This window comes from Ciona intestinalis, chromosome 8 (assembly GCF_000224145.3).
Source record: "Ciona intestinalis chromosome 8, KH, whole genome shotgun sequence".
NCBI classification, from domain to species: domain Eukaryota; kingdom Metazoa; phylum Chordata; class Ascidiacea; order Phlebobranchia; family Cionidae; genus Ciona; species Ciona intestinalis.
This window is the reverse complement of record NC_020173.2, coordinates 3,562,290-3,584,121: the sequence shown is the minus strand read 5'-3', so window position 1 is coordinate 3,584,121 and position 21,832 is coordinate 3,562,290. Positions and strand designations below refer to the sequence as shown.

General features: G+C 33.8%; 2 protein-coding genes and 1 long non-coding RNA gene across 5 annotated transcripts in view; 2 read left to right on the top strand and 1 right to left on the bottom strand.

Moving 5' to 3' along the window:
* LOC100178345 (sortilin-related receptor-like) overlaps positions 1 to 7,643 on the top strand; it is a 36,352-nt gene extending 28,709 nt beyond the window's left edge. Inside the window, exons 36-47 of the mRNA XM_009861164.3 lie at positions 1,253 to 1,423; positions 1,920 to 2,010; positions 2,414 to 2,547; positions 2,960 to 3,120; positions 3,391 to 3,495; positions 3,717 to 3,884; positions 4,288 to 4,441; positions 4,917 to 5,014; positions 5,344 to 5,525; positions 6,023 to 6,227; positions 6,398 to 6,467; positions 6,689 to 7,643. Of these exons, the coding sequence (XP_009859466.2) occupies positions 1,253 to 1,423; positions 1,920 to 2,010; positions 2,414 to 2,547; positions 2,960 to 3,120; positions 3,391 to 3,495; positions 3,717 to 3,884; positions 4,288 to 4,441; positions 4,917 to 5,014; positions 5,344 to 5,525; positions 6,023 to 6,227; positions 6,398 to 6,467; positions 6,689 to 6,804 (1,655 nt within the window). The 3' untranslated portion in view covers positions 6,805 to 7,643. The remainder of the gene's footprint in view (positions 1 to 1,252; positions 1,424 to 1,919; positions 2,011 to 2,413; positions 2,548 to 2,959; positions 3,121 to 3,390; positions 3,496 to 3,716; positions 3,885 to 4,287; positions 4,442 to 4,916; positions 5,015 to 5,343; positions 5,526 to 6,022; positions 6,228 to 6,397; positions 6,468 to 6,688) is intronic.
* On the bottom strand, positions 7,124 to 10,275 carry LOC113474425. Its single transcript, XR_003396089.1, has 2 exons — positions 8,496 to 10,275; positions 7,124 to 8,418 (listed from the first exon to the last, which is right to left on the bottom strand). It is a non-coding gene; the product is annotated as an uncharacterized LOC113474425 (long non-coding RNA).
* Positions 10,276 to 10,320: 45 nt separating this feature from the next.
* LOC100176009 (cAMP-dependent protein kinase catalytic subunit alpha) overlaps positions 10,321 to 21,832 on the top strand; it is a 20,883-nt gene continuing 9,371 nt past the window's right edge. The window contains exon 1 of one of the 3 annotated variants that reach the window (XM_009861024.2): positions 10,321 to 10,453. In XM_009861024.2, coding sequence (XP_009859326.1) covers positions 10,411 to 10,453 — 43 coding nt within the window. In that variant the 5' untranslated portion in view covers positions 10,321 to 10,410. Of the gene's footprint in view, positions 10,454 to 18,999; positions 19,180 to 20,476; positions 20,633 to 21,832 lie in introns of those variants that run through there. The other 2 variants (XM_009861023.3, XM_026835444.1) reach the window with 2 other exon arrangements.

Below are 21,832 nucleotides of genomic sequence, written 5' to 3'. Positions count from 1 at the left end.
CTCCTTAATAATATCAACATAAGAGCAAACCTGCAAGCCAAAAAGTTTATGCTTTCCGAGAAACTATCTGTGTTTGTGCAAAACTAAATCCCAGCCCCTCCTGCTATACCAAACTAACTATCAACCTCTACAGTACATATACGGTATCCGTTCATCTCCGTGCACCAACAATGTGAAGAGATGTCGCAGAATATCGTGGCATGCCACTAGCTTCCCTGCCAACATAACTACGGCAAAATTCGTCGTTTATTTTGCAAAGTTTGATCCAAGTCAAGCGTTTAGCACAAGTTTCGCAGCAAGTAAAATGACCACAAGACACTATATTGAAATCTCAGGTATAAGAAAATTTTATTGTTCACTGTTATATTTTAAATGCAGTTGTTTATTGAGTTCTTTGTATTTTGTGTATAAAAAACTGCCACCTTGTATGTGTTCTGGGGGAAGACGCCCAAAAAACAATTACTCTAACCCAGTAATCACTAATAGGTTATTCAAATTGCCATCGATGCCAAAAATAATCATCCACAAGTTACATACACTGTAACTCTTAAGTGGGTACAAGGTTTTCCAATTATGACAAGTTGTTATACCTTCTACTGTCTGCTATGCGAGGTTAAACAAGTAGTAAAACAATCAAACGTACCAATTACCAAAGTACCTAACATTATTATTTTCCTCCAGGTTTAGACCCTTTCACCAGCTACCATTACGTAGTCATCATTCATGTTCACAACCAAACCCTTCCATTTGAAACACTATTGTCGTTTAAAACCCAACCTGGTCAACCCTCCCCACCCACTAATGTACGAGCCATTACCGCCGGCAACAACAACATATATGTTATGTGGGATGCTCCGAGAAAACCTAATGGTTTAATTGCAGGTGTGTATTTTGGGGTCCTGTTAAAAAAATAGCTTTAAAATTGCAACTGACAAATGCAGACAGTTCAAAGCCACAAATTTTAAGCTGACATTTTAAATCCCTGTATCCAATGCTGGCAGATAAAAGCCATATTTCTAAAGTCAGCTATTCAAAGTCAACAGTTTAATGCCAACAATTCGAAGCCACATATTAAATGCTGACAGTTTGAAGCCATAAATCTAAAGCCGACAATATAAAGCCACAGATCCAAAGCTGCCAACTCAAAAACCTTAACTCCCAACTAGTAGTCTCTTGGATACATTAAAAACCCTGACTGTTACATTGAAACCTTGGTTTCTAGGTTGCTAATTCAATTTATATACCATTGTAGGGTATCGAGTGTATGCAAGTACCAATGGTAGTGACCCTACAACAATGTCAACAACAGCAAGAAGTGTTATCTTTCAAAACGTTCAGCCTGGTGTATGGAATATATATGTGGTTGCCAAAGTTCATGGGGAACTGGACAGTAACAAGAGTGCTATTGTACATGCTACTTCGGGTAAGGGTTGCTTATATAAGCACATATTTAGGACGGTCTGCAATATCAAGTTTAAAGAACTCCTTTGTTGCATCCTAAAAGTGGCGAAAACTACACCATCCTTGGTGTTAGATAAGACAATGTAGTATTATATATAGACCACCTTGCTACTTGTTATACTCACTCTGGTCTCATCTGAGACTAAATATGGTTAAAGTTGATTAAGTGAAACTGCATCATCCTCAGTGTCAGAGAAGACAAGAGTGAGTGTTATATAGATACCTGCTTAATCATTGTAAAGCTTACTTTTTTCTCTCCTAACACTGAGGATGGTGCAGTTTCACTTAATCAACTTTAACCATCTCCAGTGTTAGATGAGACAAGAGTGAGTATAACAAGTACCAAGCTTGTCTATATATGATACTACATTGTCTTATCCAACACAGTTATTTTAGAGGTAAAAAGAAAATTTAAAGCTAAATTCAGATTTAAAAAATCACATTTTTCCTTAACGCAGGTGTTTCTACTTTCACGACGCATGTGACAAACTCTCGTACATCAGCCATAGTCATGTGGTTACATGCTCCATCAACTGCCAACAAGTTTATGTAAGTTTATCCACATCATGCTCACTGTCAAGTAATAGAATGGGTTCCTTCTTATATACCACTCACACGTAATGTATTCATACACCTCATGTTCACTGTCAAGTTTAACATAGGTGTCTTCTTGTGCACCAGACACACATGGTGTATTCGTACACCTCATGCTCGCTATAAAGTTATAACATGTGCGTCTTCTTATAAACCAGACACATATGATATATTCAACTCATGTTCACTGTGGAGTTATAACATGGCACATGGGTGTATTCTTATACACCAGCCACACATGGTGTACTCAAACCCCTCATGCTTAATGTCACGTTAAAGCATACACGTCTTCTTATGTACCAGACAAACATAATATGAACCTTGTGCTCACTGTCGAGTTATAACATCTTTCCCACAGCATACAAGTGACGGCTCTTGGCTTCTCCCTTAGCACACCGCAGAGATACGAAGTAAAGACAGCCCATGCGTTCAACATTACACGTCTCATGCCAGCATCACATTATAGATGCGATGTTGATGCTGTGGATATAAGTAAGCTCCTACTCATCCTATTTACTGTTATATTATCAAGTACATTTTACCCCTGATACCCGGGATGTAGGTTTATTGCCCCATTTCTCCATTACCGGGACACCCAGGGTGCTACCAACCAGACCTTACTGAGCCAGTTTTTGGCATACATTGTGTATTCTGTCTTATTTTACGAATTGCATATTTTGGAAGTTAAATAATTGCAGAGCATATTGTCTCGTAAACTTTCAAAAAAGATATGCATACCTTAAAAGGAGTTCCATACAGATTTGATATTATAAAGGCTTTCAGTGAGACGAACCCAGAATGTAGATCTGTTGGCCAATTACCCCTTATTATTTTCCCCATAGCCCATTACCCTTTATAGTCCAATAAATCTACATATTTCATTTAATAAAACATATTACTACAGGTGGCAGTTTGATCTCCCATGCGCAGTCGGATATATCCACCACTGGCCCCCCCATAACCCAACCCCATGTTATTAGAGTTAAATCACTTACTACAAGCTCTGTTCAAGTATTTTGGACTCAACTCGTTGATTCCCAAAGTTATCCTGCTGTTGTATATCAGGTTGGTGGATGTGTGCGCATTGTGTGCATTTATGTGCGCATTGTGTGCATTTATGTGCAGTATGTATGACTGTGGACACATTGTGTACAATTTTATGCAGTATGTGTGCAATTTTCGCTTATGTGCGCCTGTGTGTAGTATGTGCTCCTTTATAGCTGTGTGCAATTATGAGGTGCATATAGCAATATTTACAGTACAGCCTATTTCTATAGGGTGTGTGTTTAATATTACAGTGATTTTAATAAAAATGTAAATTTTATTTTTTCCAAGGTTGGTTATGGAGTTAGTGAGGAAGAGCTTATGGTCCCAAAGAAAGTAAAGGGAACAAACACAACAATCACTGGCTTAAGACACAATATGCCAATTGTAACCATGGTATGTTTTGTCCTATACATAATTACCAAAAAAATAATAATTTTATAATAACTTTTATGTGATGTGTCTTTTTGATTACCGTAGCGAAGATTGACCAATAGTTATATTGAAAAGACAATTTATAGCGACAGAAGCCTTTAAATAAACACAGAATGGAGTATATTTTTATGAAAGTGCTGATGATTTTAGGCTTAAAACCATAAGTATTTCTACCTACCCAGGTCCGTGTGTTTCAACCCTATGTTACGGACTGGAGCAGACCGTATGTTGGGACACCCTTGTCTGATTTCTCAATTGCTCCACAAGATATACATGTCACTGTTGGTGATGATCTTACTTCAGCTGATGTGCAGTGGGAGTCGCCGTTTAATGAGGAGAATGCTAACTTGGTGGGTTTAACTAAATTTGGATTCTGTTTTATATGGGTGGCGTCCTTGGGCCTAGGATTTAGGCCAGATTTGACTTATTACACAAACACCATGTATGCGTTTCATGTTTAATTAAATTTGGATACAGTTTGGGGGAGTACTCACTTCGTAGCTAGAGGATACTGGGTTTGAGGCTCGATGCTGCTTCCAGTGTGGGGATACGTCTCTTTGACCAAGACATAAAACTAGAACTTTAATGTATAATATATGTTATAGTAACAAATCAATTTTGGTAATTTGACAATAAGCATTGGGTGTATAAATCAAAAAACTTTCTGTAAGCAAGATAAATTATGACTAAACTTTTTTTTTAATTAACCTCATTTTTAACGTTTATATTTAATCTATGATGTTTATGTTGCAGACATATGATATCTATGTGATCAACCTCGTGACCAAACAAACCGAAAAAAAAATCAAAAATTATTCTTCAAATAATTTTAAGCTTTCCAAGAAAGTGATGAACTTGAAACCTTACACAACGTACAGGATAGTTATAAGCGATACACATGGCAAATGTAAGTTAATGCATCTGAGATTTTGGTATGCTACTTTTTGTTGGATGTTTGTATTGGGGACAATTGTGCTGAACTTGTAGCTCTAAGCAGAGGTTCCCAACCTGGGGGGGGGGGCTTTTTTAATGAAAAAATTAAAAAAATTCTAGTTTATTTCAACTTTAACACTATATAACAAAAAATACGGTGTAAAAAAGTTAAGAACCCCTTGCTTGAAGTCTTATAAACCTCCCTGTGAAAGATTACATTACTACCATCAAGTTATTACTTTAAAAATGTCTATTCAAAAAAGCTATTATCCGAATTCAAACTATACAAATGGACCGACATGCTTTAATTTAAAGTCAAGCAGTAACAATAATACCAGTCCGTCAATTTTGACAGTTTTTCACACTAAGCCAAATTTATATAAAAATATTAAATGAACTTGGAGTTACTATTATTCCATACGCCTCATTTAAACAAGACTATTTAACAGTTGGTAGTGCAAATGCTTCATTTAACTTCTATACTGGAAAGAGTGTTTCTGCACCGACAGATCTGCGTATATATCCTGTTAATGCTACAGCTTATGAGGTAGGTGTTGATGTGTTATACTGTGCTAAATAGAGACAGATAATGTGTATAATTTCATGTATGTCCTCTGGGTGGAAAATCAAGGACTTAATTACCACGGTAATGCACACCATGTATGGTAGCTTAACTTTATACACCTTAATCTCACTGTTAAAATACTTCCATGCCTATACTTTGCGGGTATGACACCAAAAAGGAGGTTAATACGTGGCTGTTGCAACATACATGGTGACTGTATGCTATCGGTGTCTTTATATAGGTCTTACATATACAGTACACCTATTTGCAATAAAAACATTAAGTAACAAAAACAATTTACTATTTTTCAGTTGGTGTTCAACGTACCAAACAAGTTCAGTGGGTTTTACAAAGACGTGGTTCGTGGCATTGAGGCTTCTATATGCCCGGGTCGTGACCTTACGACCCCTGATGACAGGTCATGTTTTGATTCTGTTGAAATTTCAAATTCTTCACGAGCGGTGACGTTTGCAAACCTTATACCTCATAAATGGTAAGTAATGTCCATGTGTCTGTGTGTTTTATATTTACTATAAAAGGCTCCAAGAGATTATTTTAAGGAAGGTTAAATTTACTCACCCAAACTATGTATGTATATATATATATATATATTTATATATAGTGGGGAAAGATGAGACACCTGTTCACTATATTTTCTTGTTTAATTTGGTAGTAAACAAAGAATATTCAAAGAATTATAAAACCATATCCTTATGATTTTCATATACCGTAATTAAATATTTAAAACATGATCAGGATATTTGGATATTATAAGCTATAACAATCAAACAAAACACCCAGCAATTAGCAACACAAAGTATACAGTTGGATGGTGTAAATGTTCTCTTAGGGCTAGGCGGGGTATAAAACTATCGGTTGGATTGTCTCAAATTTACCTGTGCTGTGATATGGCCATTTACTTTTACTCGCTATACTTTATAACTACAGTAGAACATGTTTTTGTTAGTAATATTGACATCTTATAACCAGGTACACAATTTTCCTCATTCTACATTGTCCGAAACACAATTGCTCTGAAAAATCTTCGAAAAGTTTCCAAGTTTTAAACTCGGAAACTTACGCCCCTTCAGCGCCATCTAGCGGGAGCATAAGTCTCACCACGACAAATGTCATCGCAATCGCTGTTTCTACTTTTGTTATTTTTATTTCCTTGGTTGGAGGAATTATATTTTTGGTGAGTTAAAAATTGAATTCTTTTTTTCTAGAAATTTTTTTTAAAAAATGTACATCAAGATTATTTTATTCCCTATTGATTTAAGTTTAACAAATGTATTTGTATTCGATGTGAATGAGGTCTTTTACTTTTATTTCATGCTATTAAACTTTCTTTCAACATATTTACAGGTACGTCGGCACAGGCGACTTCAGCAATCTTATCATGCGTTTGTTTCCTCGCATTATGATCCTAGATCAGGTTTGTATTTTACTATTTTTTATTATATATGAATTTGGGGTTGCCTGTTAGTTGCAACTTAGGAGACTTATCCATGGTTGCTAGTACAGTTAAGTTAAATGAGAAATAGTGGGTAATAAACTTTCGACTTAAAAAAGGCATTTTTAAGAGGACCCAATACTACAGCAATGTAAAAAAGCCGACTGTAAATTATAATTACCAACATGAAAATATTTTTTTAGGTGAAGCATTTTTTGTAAACGACAACGATGACTTTGATAATGGACTCGATGACGAAGATGTGGAAACTCCAATGATTTCTGGCTTCGCTGACGACGAACCATTGATTGTTGCTTAATGTGTACGAAGTGTTGCACAATATACACTATGCTTTTATTTCTCACTATGTCTGTAGTTTACACACCGTATGTTATGTAAGATACTTCAGGCCATCACAGGGCTGGATTTTTTAAACCAATGCTTACGGAACTAAGTTAGTTTGGGCAACAGTGCAATTATATTTTAATACACTCGAGGTTTTTAAAAAACTACTAGTCAACTTTAAATATTTATTGAGCTTTCAGGTCGGTGTTCCAGGTTCTGGTTTAAATCAAGCCCTGTTTTTTTCTTAATTTTTCACTTTTTCGAAATAATTTTGTTTGAAGCTTGTATACGAAGTTTTAAATGTGGCATTTTGTAAATTGGCCTACTGCCTTAACTTGCGGCTCTTTTGGTATTTGCTTTTTTGTTTGTGTCTATGCATTTAACTCTGTTTTCATTGCAATCTAACCTGGTTATTATAAAGAACTGCACAGAATAGATTATAAATAATTATGTTTAACATATATTCAAGTTTTGTGTGGAATGAAAATCTCATTTATAATCCTACTCGATTTTTAATGTAAAATGTCTAAATTTATTATACATATGCTTGGTTATCACAAACCAATTGATTGGCTTTTATATTGCTTGAAAGAGCAAGTAACAGATTACAGTATAACTGGGTAACCTGCTTTACAAAGTCGCTTTTACATTGTACATTTTGCTTCATAAAACTTTTGTTCCTCTTTTTCCAGACACCAAAATCACTGTTGGTAAAATTTGGTATCTTTTGGAAATAATCTATGTTTCATTTTAACATTGTGTAATGTTTGAGCGTTATCTGTTATTAAATAAAAGTTGCACATTACTGGTTAATCCAGTTGTATTGTTAACTTCTGTACAACTTGTGTAATTTACTACATTTAGGTTTATAGAAAATATAAATATAGTTTCTGTACAAGACTAAATTCTTGAAGTGAGCGCTTTGTCCAAGTAATAAAGACCCAAAACCGATTCGAAGCGAAAGCACGAAGGCCACGGCGTAAGCAGAAGGCATTCATTCAGAACTACCACGTTAATAGTCTAATCAATACGAGGAGGTATTTTAGAGTTCTTTATACGAACACTTTCCTTTAAATAAAAAAATATTAGGACAAAATTAATTATCGACTTCTCGATTATTACCAAAGTTTTGGCGCCTTTAGCGAAATTTTCGATTGTGACGAATTTCCTCTGAATGGAGATCGCGGTCCACGAGTAATCTCGAATTTATCGCATTTTTCTACGCGCAACGGAGGTTGTCAAAGTTCAAGTTGTAAACTGACACCGTGTGGTTGTAAGTTATCGTTCGTGGGTTTTAGTGTTAGTTTTAGAGCAAATTCACGACGTGCAAATGTTATGTTCATTGCAATTTATAACTTATGTATTGATACAATAATGTGATGTTTTCAGTTGTAATTTGAGTTAGATTTGTTATGTATTGATAATTTAACGGTGATATAATTTGTTATATAGTAGTAGCAGTAGGAAAATTTAGGCCCAATACATTTTTATTGCTCTCTGTTAGTTAGTTTGAGTGTGAAGTGTCATTTTTATGATGTATTTAATCATAGTAGTTATTTTATATAGTTTATATATGAGTATAAATTACCTTACCCCAATTAGATTATTATGATGTATTTAATCATAGTAGTTATTTTATATAGTTTATATATGAGTATAAATTACCTTACCCAAATTAGATTATACATTTTTACTTTATGAATATGATAATTACTTAACAAAACTATTTTTATCAACAAAAACAATAAACAAGAAAGTTTCATATAATAGCCTATGTGTTATATATATATACATTGTTTAGTTAGAAATTAAAACGTGTTCAAGTCCCCTTGTTGGTATTACAGTATCTTTTGATAGAAATTGAATCATATATGTTTATAGCATAGGTAATTTATAGTCTATTACTGCATAATTCAATTATTTATTTTTTTATTTATTAAATGGTAATAACCATTTTGGTGCTGATTAAAAGTCTACCTGTTACATTATAAACTAATTTCTAAGGTATTTCCTTGTTGGCACTTATTTCATTACTATGTCATGAGAGGTTTATACACTGACTAGATTACTATAAAACCACTATTTTATTAATGTTGTTCTTTACTTCCTATTTTTTTATGACGTGTTTTATAGCCACTTCCACTACTGTAATAAAATTGATACAATTTTTAAACTATTTGATTGTAAAAAAAAAACTTATATATATATTTTATTTAAACTATTTGATTGTCAAATGATTAAACCTTGTTAACCTATTGTGGATGCTCAGATATTTTTAACCTAAAATTAAATTTGCATTATCATAAAATATTTATAGCTTTTGACATTCTTAGCATTCTATACCCAAGATTTCTTAATCCCGATTTCAATTGATTTTTTAGTTCGACATCTTTGTAAATCTTGTTCATTTGTAAATTTGTTATTAGCATAAACTTTTGTTCTGGTAGCATTTTGTCATCATTGTAAACTGATAATGATATCCAATAAAACTGTTAAGCAATGTTCAATTACAAAACTATGGTTCTATCTATGTTATAATGTTATTGTTCTAATGTATACATCAGTTATTAAAGTGTAAGTTTAAAATCTAAAACAGGTTTTTGGCTATTGTAAAAACCAATTGCTTTGTCATACTTTTTTGGAATTAATATATTAAATGTAGAGATGTTTTAGATTTATAATATGCATGGCAATTAGAGTTTATATATTTGTTTAAGTTGTTTGAGTTTTAATACTATACTGGCTGCTGACATTACCAAAAATGATATCTAAATTTAAACAATGTTACTGAAATAGGTTGCCACTCAAAGTTTAAAGCAATGTTATCCTTTGAACTTTGAACATTAGTCATTACATACAATGATAATACTAAGTGTGATCTAAATTTAGTGTCATCCCCCCCAACAGGAAATATTTGGTTTCAATGATGCTTTATTACTTCCTCTGTCTATTTGTATATTGAGTATTCCTATCACTAACTACAGTGGCAATGTGGTGTAACTCCTAAGTTGTGGTTTGTCTGCTGTTCTATTTATATGTTGGCTTGCAATATATATTCAATTATCTTTATGCAAATTTGCAGCAATGAAATATGTACCAAGGTCCTGGTTTCAAAACACAATCAGTATATTATGTAACCAATAATAGGATATAAGTTTTATATATTATTATACATACATAAATAACTACAGTGAATTAGTTTTTTTATTGACATAAATTACACCGTTTTTTTTTCAAGTAAGATTTTATTTACTACCACATAATATGATGTGAATAACCAATGCAGAAATGTAGTTAAACAAAGGTTTCTGTATTACAGTTGTTTTAAAGCCTGTGGTATACTTCCTGACAATGCCCACAAAACCTATTTTTGCTTACGAAACATTAAGCCCTAGCTTATAATTAAAAATATGACAGTTTGTAATCTCTCCATTCCCCTAAGAAACTTACCCACAAGCAAATTGAAAATTCTGTTTTATTAACTGTATGTTCTAAATTTAAACTGCCCAGTTCCAGATAATAAACCAAGTTAGAATTTCTTGCTTGATTAATTACTGCACAAGTAGAAACTTTACTGAGGATGGGGAATACTCCTGCTAAGAAGGGGGATCAGGCTGAAAGTGGTAGGTCATGTTTTATATTATTATGTATAAATAATTACTATGATAATACTTGGCAAAATTTATAAATAGCGTATAGCGTCTATGTTGTAACATTGCTTCATCTATCTATGCAACATATCATTGTAATCCTCTTAGAAACCAAGCACCAGTTAATCTATGTGGCATAGCTGTTCCTGTACTGATGCATATTTTAGTGTAATTGAGATTTAATCTATTGAACATTATACATACAGCAGTTTTTATTAACACGAGCTTTTGGATTTTCACCTTATATTAAAATCCATTTTAATTTATAGTATGTTCAAAACTGTCACAACTGTCCAACATGTAGAATGACATGTTATTTGTCTGTATTTGTTTTTACACTTCAAAGCAAATAGCGTTATTTACATACCTATCAAATATATCTCTGAAGTGTGGCTCTGTGCCTTGAAATTTTCCAATTACTCTTTTTCTACCAAGTTATAGTCACTATTGGGCATAATATCCCAGGTTTTTTGTTGTTATTAAACTAATTCAAAAGAGCCGTCGCTTCTGCCTTCCAACTTGTTCCTAGAAGTCTCTGTGTGTGTTGATACATTGGGTTCTGTTTGACCAATACTTTTTTTTATTTCAACAATTATTTTTAAATGTATTGGAAATTTATATTAAAATTAAATTTGGTTTCATCATTTTTAAAAGTTTATAAAACAGTTTAATTCTTCAAAACTTTAGGGTGTTGTGTTATAGCAGAATATTTAATGTATGAGACTTGTAACTGTAAGCGGCAATCGGGAGCGAGATTAGTTTGTTACCAAAATATAACAAACTCTCCCGCCCTGTGTTTCTTGGAAAGTTATTTATAGCAGAGCTGTTTGTAAGTCAAAGTTTTTTCTTAAATTTTATTCTCGTTATTTACTGTCAATGATGAAACAACAGTCTTATTGTTCTTCCACTTTTTATCCAATTTTCTTGATTTAAAAAAAAATACCTAAAAGGTAGTCACAGGCTTTGCATTCTTTAAATTCCTTGCATTGTAAACAGAAAGTCAGTGGGCCCTTTCATGTTTAAATAAATTATAACCTTTAGGTTTAAAGTTAAATGTTCAAATCAACAACTAACAAGAAACGACAATATTTCTGTGAAACCAGTTTCCAGGAAACAATAAAAATGGATTAATGATATTTGTGAAACAAACAAACATACATTTCCTAACATCAATTCTTAATTGTCTGGTAGATTACTTCTCTATATTCTCAACTGTTTAGTCTGTTTGATTTCAATTACATCTTGTATGCTAATATTGTTAATAACATGACCATCAGGGAGTGGGTTTGCTGCTTCAATAAATAAATAATTAGTCTCTAGTCGAAATGCATTAGAAATATTGATGTTTCCGCTCGTTCTCCTGCTGATACCTCAGTTCTCACTAAGCAAAGCGATAAATGTCGTCAAGTTTTCAAATGCGTTAGAAATGAATGCACATCAATTCTACTATTAATTAAATATTGAATTTATAGTAAGGTGGGGGCGGATGGGACACCTTTCATTCTATTTCTCGTCTCATTTAGTAGTGACCAAAAAATTATAAAACTGTATCCTCTTGACTCCCACACACCGGTAATTGTTTAAAACACAGGTCTTAGACTTTGAATATTATTTGCTAAAAGTGTGCCCATTTTCCCCACCCCACTATATATTTGTTTCTGCTTGTATTTGAATAAGGATAACTAGAATCTGACACCTATTATTAAAACAAATAATCTAAAGCGCCAGTAGTCCACGGCATCTCTTTCTTTTTATACATTATTAGGTTACTGTGTATGATTAAGGCCTTATCTGTTGTCAAACACTTTAGCTCAAATATTTATAAATAACCCAATTTAAAATATGATGTGTCATGATATAGGCAACTATATTTTTAATTTTTTTGTAACAAAGTTTTCCAAATATTTAATGTTTAAAATCAAGCATATTCAAACTTGTTCACAATTCATGTAAAGTTGTGAACATTATTCAACATAATATAGCACTTTGTAATTTGCACTATATGTACTGGTGTGTTCTATACTAAATGAATGCTGGATGAGGTCCCATAATGATAATGTTGCATGCAGAAGGACCATAGTCCAGTACTTGTTGGACACATTATGTGTCACACATACAACATTTAGATTTTACTCATTGCACAAACCTATTGCCACTGGTTAAAAAAAAATTCTTTAACTTACCCGTTTACCTTTAGCTTATTCTATTGATGTCTAGACATTTGTTTACATTTTCTATTTTTATCCCAAACCGTGTACCGAGATTATAATCGATTAACTGAATACGAAATTCTTAAAATGTAAGAAGATAACCTGCATAAGATTAACTACAGTGTTGTACAGATGGATTCCAAACCATTAAATCCAATAATCACAAATATGGTCCAAGGGGAATTTCATTAACAGAGTAATTCCCATTCCCTCCTATGCCGTGGATAGATGTCTTCCAAGAATAAATTAGCATAACATCAGACTTGCCTTGTGTAAGACTTGTTCATTACTTAAACTCCTCCAGTTTTCAACACAAATTTCTTCCAACTTTTTTTAACGTTGCATTTTTCAATATAAATGGGTCGAACTCAAATTCCTGTTCAAGTTTTGTCTCAATGCTGCAGTAGAGACAGCTGTGTTTGTAGCAGCATTTTGCTTTAAATTGAATTATTCTATAAAGTTATGACAGACTTGACAGTTATTGGTTGCAATTCTTATCTTGTGTTCATGTTTGTTGTAAACTATAGAGGCAGCCCAGGCAGGTTTATGTGTTGGAAAGTACATTGCATTATATCTGCATTTGTGAGATGTGATGTTGTTAGATTAGATATATCAGCTATCATGTGCACCTGTGTTGTGGATAATATCAGTATGTATATCACATGTTTTGTGCTTCTTAACCTTCACGGACTACCACCTAAATATTAAGCATGAATTTATTATTATTATTAGTGCAACTTTAGTTACTAAATTTCTGAAACTTCAAACTATATACAACTTTTTGTAGTGTACAAAGTCACAAAGATGATTATTTTTTAAAATAACAGTTCATATGCATTGTTTTGAACAACTAGGTGACACATTTTGTGGTTGTGACCTGATTGTAAGGAACATATTTATATGTGACAAACTGACAAAACAGAATTGAAAATATATATTAGAAGACAACTGTCTTTCCAAGAAAATTCTTTTTTAAATTGTTATTTTTAATAGATTTTTAACACTGAAAGTGTTTTTTTTTTATTTATTGTGTAAGTTTGCCATCTTTTAACTTGGCAGTGAACATAGTAGTTTACTGAGGTTAAAACCATTACCTGGCAATGAAGGACCAAACCAACAGCTTTATCTCATGTTGAGCAGTGAATAATATTGATCCTTATCATTATTGTCAACCTTATGTGAGTTATTAATCATCCACAATATGCCAACCTATGTAAATATCCGGTAAAAAAATAAACGAGAATGAATGGGCAAAACAAACAAGGGCCTATGTCTTATATTTGAGTTTCCAAGAAACCACTGTTTTGTAGAAACCCTGTTTTATGAATATCCATTATAAAGTGGACACTCTTTGTCTGGTATCTGCAGAGAAATACTCTTAGAATATTACTTCAAAACATCTACAATTACAAGAACAAGTCATTTTCCAATGTGTTTAAATTCTAATTTTCGTTAATTTGTAAAACCGTGTACAACCTACTTTTGATTCTAAAACTTACTGCACACATACTGTGAACAGCAAGAAATCAAAGGAATGACTGACTTGTGGCAGCCAAGTGTATATGTTATGTTATGCTTGGTATCTGCTTGTTTCTATAAGTGAAGCATTTGGTATTTAAGCCATACAGCAGGTAGATTGTTTATAATAGAGTTTTAAAAAATGTTATCAAGACTTTTTTTTTGGTTGTACAAGTTTTATATATATTAAGTTGAATTAGACCAGCACTTTTTTGACCGTTGTTTTACAGTGTCAACAAAGCAATAACCTTGAAGTGATGGCACCAGTTTTCGCAGTAAGGTTCATAGGTTTAAGTTGTATTTGATTTTTATCAACATAACTTACATAAGTATTACATAAGTAGACTGGTAATTTTTTTATCAGTTTTTGACTGCTACTTTTACAAAGTGTGAACTATAAATTTGAATTGGTTTATGGTTGTACCACTTTGCACAGCTGTTTATATAAAATGTTATGCATTAGCTGTTATTACTTTACAGTTTCCATTGCAGCTTATCAAATGTCAATGTTAATTCTAGCATTCGTTTCCATTTTTAATATAAACCATTGAATACTTAACAGTAGTAAAATAACTCGTCGGCCGGAAATAGTTCCCACATGCCTACAATTCTTGTGGTCAAGCAAGAACAGACCGCCACACGTCTGCGATCGAGTTTAATCCACGTATGTAGCAGGGTAGAATATTGATCTGCCCTTTACTCTAAGCCATGGGTTAGTTGAATGAATGAATGAAATTTATTTCGTCTCTTCGGTCACGATAGCGAAGAACAAGAGAGTTGATAAAAAGCGAAAAGACGGGTAGTAACGGTAAAACAACAGTTGTTAAAACACGCTTGTTGATAAAAAAGAAAGAAATAATGTTTTGGATAAAAGGCGTGACCGTTACACCCTACAGACGATACAATTTCAAAATTAAATAAATAACATTTAATTAAACATATTAAAGTTCTAATTGGAAGAAAAGTGTGCGTAAGGGCACAACCCGTAGTTGCGTCGTATGGTAGAGCTGAGGGTATTAGTCTAAATTCCATGAGTTAAACGTAGTAAGCTTAACTTACCGCATGGACGATGAAACTTTTCCGTGAGTGTTCTTATCCACACTCACAACAGCCAGTGTGTTCTGTTTGTGATTACAATAATAGCTCGCGCGTATTAGCACCGTCAAATTTCCTCTTCTGAACTGGTGCCCAAGTTAAGTACACCGCTTGCTTGGCAATTGTAACAGCGTTTAAAATCAATACAAAGGTTCCACGTGAACGTAAACATAAATCCGTGGCATCATATCGACATAGTATTTAATTAATTTATTCTTTCACAAAGTTTGAAACGAAGTATTATAATTAAGCATAATATCAACAAAGCCGTTCATACAGCATGTTTTATTTTTGTCAATGTCAACGACATAATTAGTAATTACGCATTCTTCCGTTTATATTTGGCTGCTTCAAACGACGCCCGCGCGTATTTATAGAACTCTCTTTTACATCAGTTGTAACCTAATTCGTACGATCATGCCTCACTTTAGCGAGAACAATGCATTATTCATACACGCTGACGAAGTACGCAACACACGAAGTATTCGTCGCCCGTGCGTCATCCAGTGGTGTATAACTTGTAGAAAATACAGCCGTACGGTGGCGCTCTTAAGTTAACGACGTATGCAAACATGCGCACAGCAATTTGTAACGCTTCTTTTGGGTTATTTTACACATCAGCCATTTCTGTAGTTTTGTTTGGGGCATACCATATGCTTCTAAACAGATACATAATTAGAAGTTTTACTGTTTAAAGTTAGTTTTTGTTGTAAATTTAAATTTTATATTTGTTTCATACACGTAATAACACGATATTATAAGCAATACCACCGGCGAAAGACTCTTATATCGATCTGAAGTACACTTGACACTGTAAGTTCACGTTGCAAAGCACATGCGTGCAGTGAATATAATATACACGCCCGTATTCCCAATACACTGGCATGAAACGATACACGTTTTAATCCGCTGCAATTGAACTGTAAACCCGCGATGCGATTTCTGGAAGAAATCCAGAATGGCAAGGCCGCGCGCTCAGACTCGTTTCATGTTACTGGTTCATTGAGGTTTACCAGAAGTTGCCTCGTTTCGTTTCGCTTCGCTTGGTTTGGTTATTTTTAGCACAAAATACCGGTAACATGTATACGCATGAAGAGTTTACATAAGGATATATGCAATTTTGTTAAATAAATGGCTGTTTCGTATCTACAAACATCGCTATTTTTACGTGTCTGTGTGTGTATGCAATTAAGTCATCGTTGCCTCGGGCACTCATTAGTCTGAACTCTTAGCAATAATGGACGGTTCGCATAAAAGCTTCAGCTTAGATCTTGCGTGTTTAATTATCCGTATACGTCTCGCTATAAGTTGTTGTTGTAGATTCAGGTGAACGGCGCAATATAACCATCGTAGCAAGACACGGTCGGTTTCTCTTCGATCATTGAATGATTAGTTGAGATGGATACGTGTGTGATTGAATCGAATTTAGCAAAGGAAACGTCTGGCACAGTCGCTTTAACGTTAAGCGTCCGTCTATGTTGCGTTATATTAATGTTGACGTCATTTGGTGCAGTAGGTTGCTAGATAGGTAGATCGACTTTTTGGCTATTTATAATGTTCAACCGTCAAAGTAACCGCCGATACTGTGGTAGTGAGTGAGTGAATAAGTTTTCGCTCGACTAACGTCTGTAATGGTCTGCTGGATTCTGTATAAATGCGCTTGTAGCAACCATACTATATATGTTTGTTGTGTTGTGCTTGAATTACAACTGTGAGTACATTGTCAGGATAAATCAGTTTCTAAAGGTATTTTAGCGTATTATGCTAAACGAGGTATATATTGGTAACTATGCATTTCCTGTTTTTGCTAACAATGTTGCTTTCAAACATTATATAGTTTTTGTAAGGATAGAGAATTAATTACTTTGTATTAAGAGTAAACCTTTTGGTTTTGAAATTTTGAATCAATGATCTAATAAAATGAGACTGTAAGTCGTTTTAGATTAGTCCTAATGATAAACAGTTCTACTTTTGAATTTTATTGCAAATGCTCCATCTCATGTGGCTTTTTTTTCTGTATCACATTTAAAGAACTCCCTAAAAGATAAAATACTATATTGACAATTGCATATGAAATGATGCTAAGAAAGCTGCAGGTTAAGGTTTATTGTGAGTTGTAGATTTTATTCAAGGATCAGTAAATGCACCACAAAAACAATGTGATGTAGATATTGTCCAGTTGGTACAATTTTTGCTCTAAATGTCTGTGAGGTTACTGTGCAAATGAGAATGAATATGAGCTGAACCGTTCATATGCATGTAGTAGTTGTTTTTATTCATATGTGTTAACAAGGTGCAATTTAAGGCAAACATGCTAACAAATTCAGCATCATTTTTATGAGGATTAGTAACGTAAGCAGAGCAAAAGTGGTTTGATTTGCGTCAAAAGAGTGTTGTTATGTGGCTATGTGTGACAGTAAATCACTTCACACATATGATAAATAAACTTGTTTGGATATTTTTCCTGTTTTTAACAATGTAAATTACACTAAATGGGGAAGTAATGGACGTAATCAGATGTTAAGTGGACCTTACAAAAAAAAACAGTTGAAAAAAAGTTTAAATCTGTGAGTTGTGATAGAAATGTAGGTGTGTAATATATAGTTGTGGTGTGTAGGAGTAATGTGTAGTCATTATTATTAGACAGTCCAGTCAGTTGAACAGTGGTTTTGCTCTAGAAGAAATGAATCATTTAATATCTAAGGGCTAAAAGCTAATTAGGCCTGTAGCTATTTTTATTATACTCGTAAGGTTATTACTAATTGGCATATACCGCTAAATATTAAGACTTTAACAAGGCAGCTTTTCAAGTATTGATTATTCTGTACAAATGCACCTGCACTGGGCTAATTACTCCACATAATATTGAGAAGGCTCGCATGTAATTGCCAATTTCTTTTTTACCAGTTTAAATTATAGCTTACCACCTGCAGACTGCAGTAGTATTAAAAATCCAAACCGTTTCACTGAGAAGGCATTAAATCTTTTAACTAGGCCATATAAGACCTGTTAGGGCATCTTGCGTGGGGAAGTAAATTATTGATGCTCCATGAACAAATGGAGGGAGACAAGTATTAACCGTGTACTGGAAGTCTGTTGGTTTAAGGGAATGTACACAATGTTTGTATGGCTGTTATATCGTGATATAATTAAATGTATGCAGCAGATAAAGCCCAGAGGTGTTGTCCTATGCTGGGTTAATATTTGATGCTGTTTGTGGTTGTGTTTTCTTGACTGAAACCTTTACCTAGAAGCTGTATTGTGGTTAAATGGTGTGATTGCCCATTTCCTGACTGCCTTTCATTTAGAGACTGGGTATTCGCGTGTACACTGTGTGTGTGTGTGTGACATTCATTGGCTCCCATAGTTTGTGTAAGCTCTGTAGATTAGTGGTGACTTCGTGTTTAACATTCTCTGTGCAAACGAAGTGACAACGGTTTAGAATCATTCGATACTTATGTGGGTGGTGGGATAGGAAACTGCTTTATAATGATGAGCTTTGGTTTATTTTTGTAAAGTTTATTTAAGCAGCCTACCTTTTGTTGCTTGTGCCTGTGCTGCGTGTCAGCAGATAGCTACGGATGTGCCGCTGTTTTAGTGAGAAAAATCATCCATGTCCCACAGTATATCTAAATATAGATCGTGCTTACATCTGTGTTTTGTTAACGTTCTCACTCCTACAATCTGACTAGGCGGTAGTAGCTATTTTCTAACGGAATCAGAAATACTTTGAATGAAATTTTAAGTTGGGCCAGGCCTAGTTACATTGAGTTTATCCTTATCTATAATTGGAGTACACGCAAACCAATACAATGCCATGGTTTGGGAAAAAAGACAATGCTCATAAATCGCCCAAACAACCAAAAGAAGACCCAGGTAAGGATTTATTTTAATGATTTCTTTGGTGAGTGCCAGGTGTTAATTATATTTTTCTAATTCCGTTGTCTGACATTTGTTAGTCTTCATTTGTTGCAGTACTGGTTACACAAGTTCTATAGTTATCTACATTTAACTTATGATTATACTTCTATTGTAAATAATTATGATGTTCTTAAATGTGTGATTCATAATAGGCTGTCAATAGTTGTGGTGTAGATTATTTCTGTGACTGCAGTTTTTATATTATATATAATATATATGAAATGATTCATCTGTTTATGATATGAAGCTTTTTATTCGTTACCTGATTCAATATAGCAATGCTTTACTGCTATTGTGTATTTTGATGTTCGGTTTAATGGTGCCAGTTACGGATCTTTAATGGTTTAGAGTATATATGCTTTTAAAAAGTTGTAGGATGTAGTCTGGACTCTGGACAGAGCAACTTATAAGCATTTCTCAAACATTTAAGTACAAAGATAAAATCTAAAATAACTCTTCCGGCAATTTATTAGGTGTATCGACGTTTCAATGTCTTTTTTGGTTTCTTTAATCAGTTTGAAAGGTTAACAAACTGATGTGATGGCTTTATCAAAGTGGTGGAGTGGTGATGCGTTAGGTAAAATACAACAGTGTTAACTGTAATGTATTAAAGTGATGTAGGGTGTGTTGTTTGTCGCTTGCATCAGTTCACCATATCTCTTACATCAACAAACACACAGAGGATCGGTGTTTATGATATTTGCTTTCACAGTATTAAGTCGACACTCTGCTATAAATAGAACACTGATTAGTCAGCAGTGTTTCCTGGGCCTTTATCATTTTATTTGTGCATCACTATTATGCTGTCTATCGATAATTTAACACTTTGTAAAGAATTGGCTTGTTTCAAATTACATGATACCACTATTCAACAATACACAGACATGAATTATTATTCTACGTCCTGCTACATATGCATATGGTTCCTGCAAGCACAAATATACATTGTAAATATATTAGCTCTTATGCTTAGTGTCTGTTGAACTTATATAATATACGCCGTTGTATGTCACATTTATATGAGTGGAGGCTGTTTGAATTAAACTTGTTTTAGGTTTCTGTTATTTGGATGCCTAGATTCGTTTAGTAGGTATTGTATGTCTTACATTATCTTCACGGTTAGTCAATAATTAATCCCTTTTTTTCGTTTTTATTCCATTGTTGAAAATTTTGTGTACACTGGGTATTGGATAAATTTGCTGATTTCTTCTCATTTCTATTCCAGTATAAATCTACAGCGTCTTTTAGTCCATTCAGGTTGGTTGTGAATGCCAAGTGGTTTGTTGACTTTAGTGCAATAATCCTGTGCTTCGATAAAGCCTTAGCTCTCTGTGTATTTGTGGGTGATTTTTAGATTTTTTTAAAAGCATGGCAAGAGTGTTCAGCTCATCAAAAAAGCAAGACCAAAGTAAGTATTTTTTTACAAATAAGAAAGGGATTATTACCGGCTTACTTTTTAATGCCATTATATTTACATATATTGTATTCTCTGTTACTAAAATTCTTCGATTTTACCCAAATGAAGGAACTCATTTTAGTAAGTTGCCCCGCTACTTAGGTGAAAGGTTTTTCTAAATTATTTAGCCAATATTATATGTCAAAACACATCAAATGAAATCATATCAAAACTGTGGTTTAAACAAAATATAAGGTGTATATATTTGTTATTATTCCTGTACTGCTCTACATCTCTTGGTGCACTTCTAATGTATTGCTAATTGCTATTATGATTACCAGAAGCTTCCTCACTATTGTTGTACCAGAATAGATTTTCTATTACTTGCAAATTGCTGATGTGCGGTTCGTGCGGTATGCAACCATACCATTCTCTCTCTTTGGTTTGAAGCTGTATGCACAGCAAGTTACTTATGAGTAATTTCACTCCAGAATTTGTTTACTAAGCATTAGTTAAAGCAAAAGTTTCAGTTGTGTATGGCCAGTTATTCAGATCATTTTACACTAGCTACTTTTAATTTACTGTAATGGAATAAATTGCTAGTTGTACTTGTGTGTTGGTAAAAAATGAATATTTTCAGTGCCTTTAATAAAGTAGAAAGGGCTTGGTATTGTACTCTTATGCTATGAAGTTGCCACTGTGGCAGGGGCGTATCCAGGAATTTATAAAGGGGGGGGTCCGCAAGTTTTTGCTTAGAAAATGGATGCGTATAAAACGTAACGTGCTCGATAAAAACCCCCCCTGACTAGCATAAATAATAACGCACACGCTGGCGCAAATAGATGTGTTCAAAGGGAGGCTATCTAATTTGCGCCGAAGGCGCAAAAAAAATTTTGCTTAAACCCCCACCTTTCTGCTGTAAAACCCCCCCGTTTTACAAACCTAATTAAATTTTTAAATTACCACGTACGTTGTCATGTTATTGGGTTACGACGGCGAAGCTTATTTTGCGACGTAACAACAATTTATATGTGGTTAATTGCGTCATAATGTCCATTGACGCGTCCGTTATTAGCTACATCGTGGATGTAAAAAACACGTTAGAATTACGTTCCTTGTTCTTTTTGTGATAGTACCCAACTTTCTATACCTCAGTAAAAAGTCGTAATCGAGTTAAGTCTACTCACCGTGTGACACACAGCGTGTGTAGCA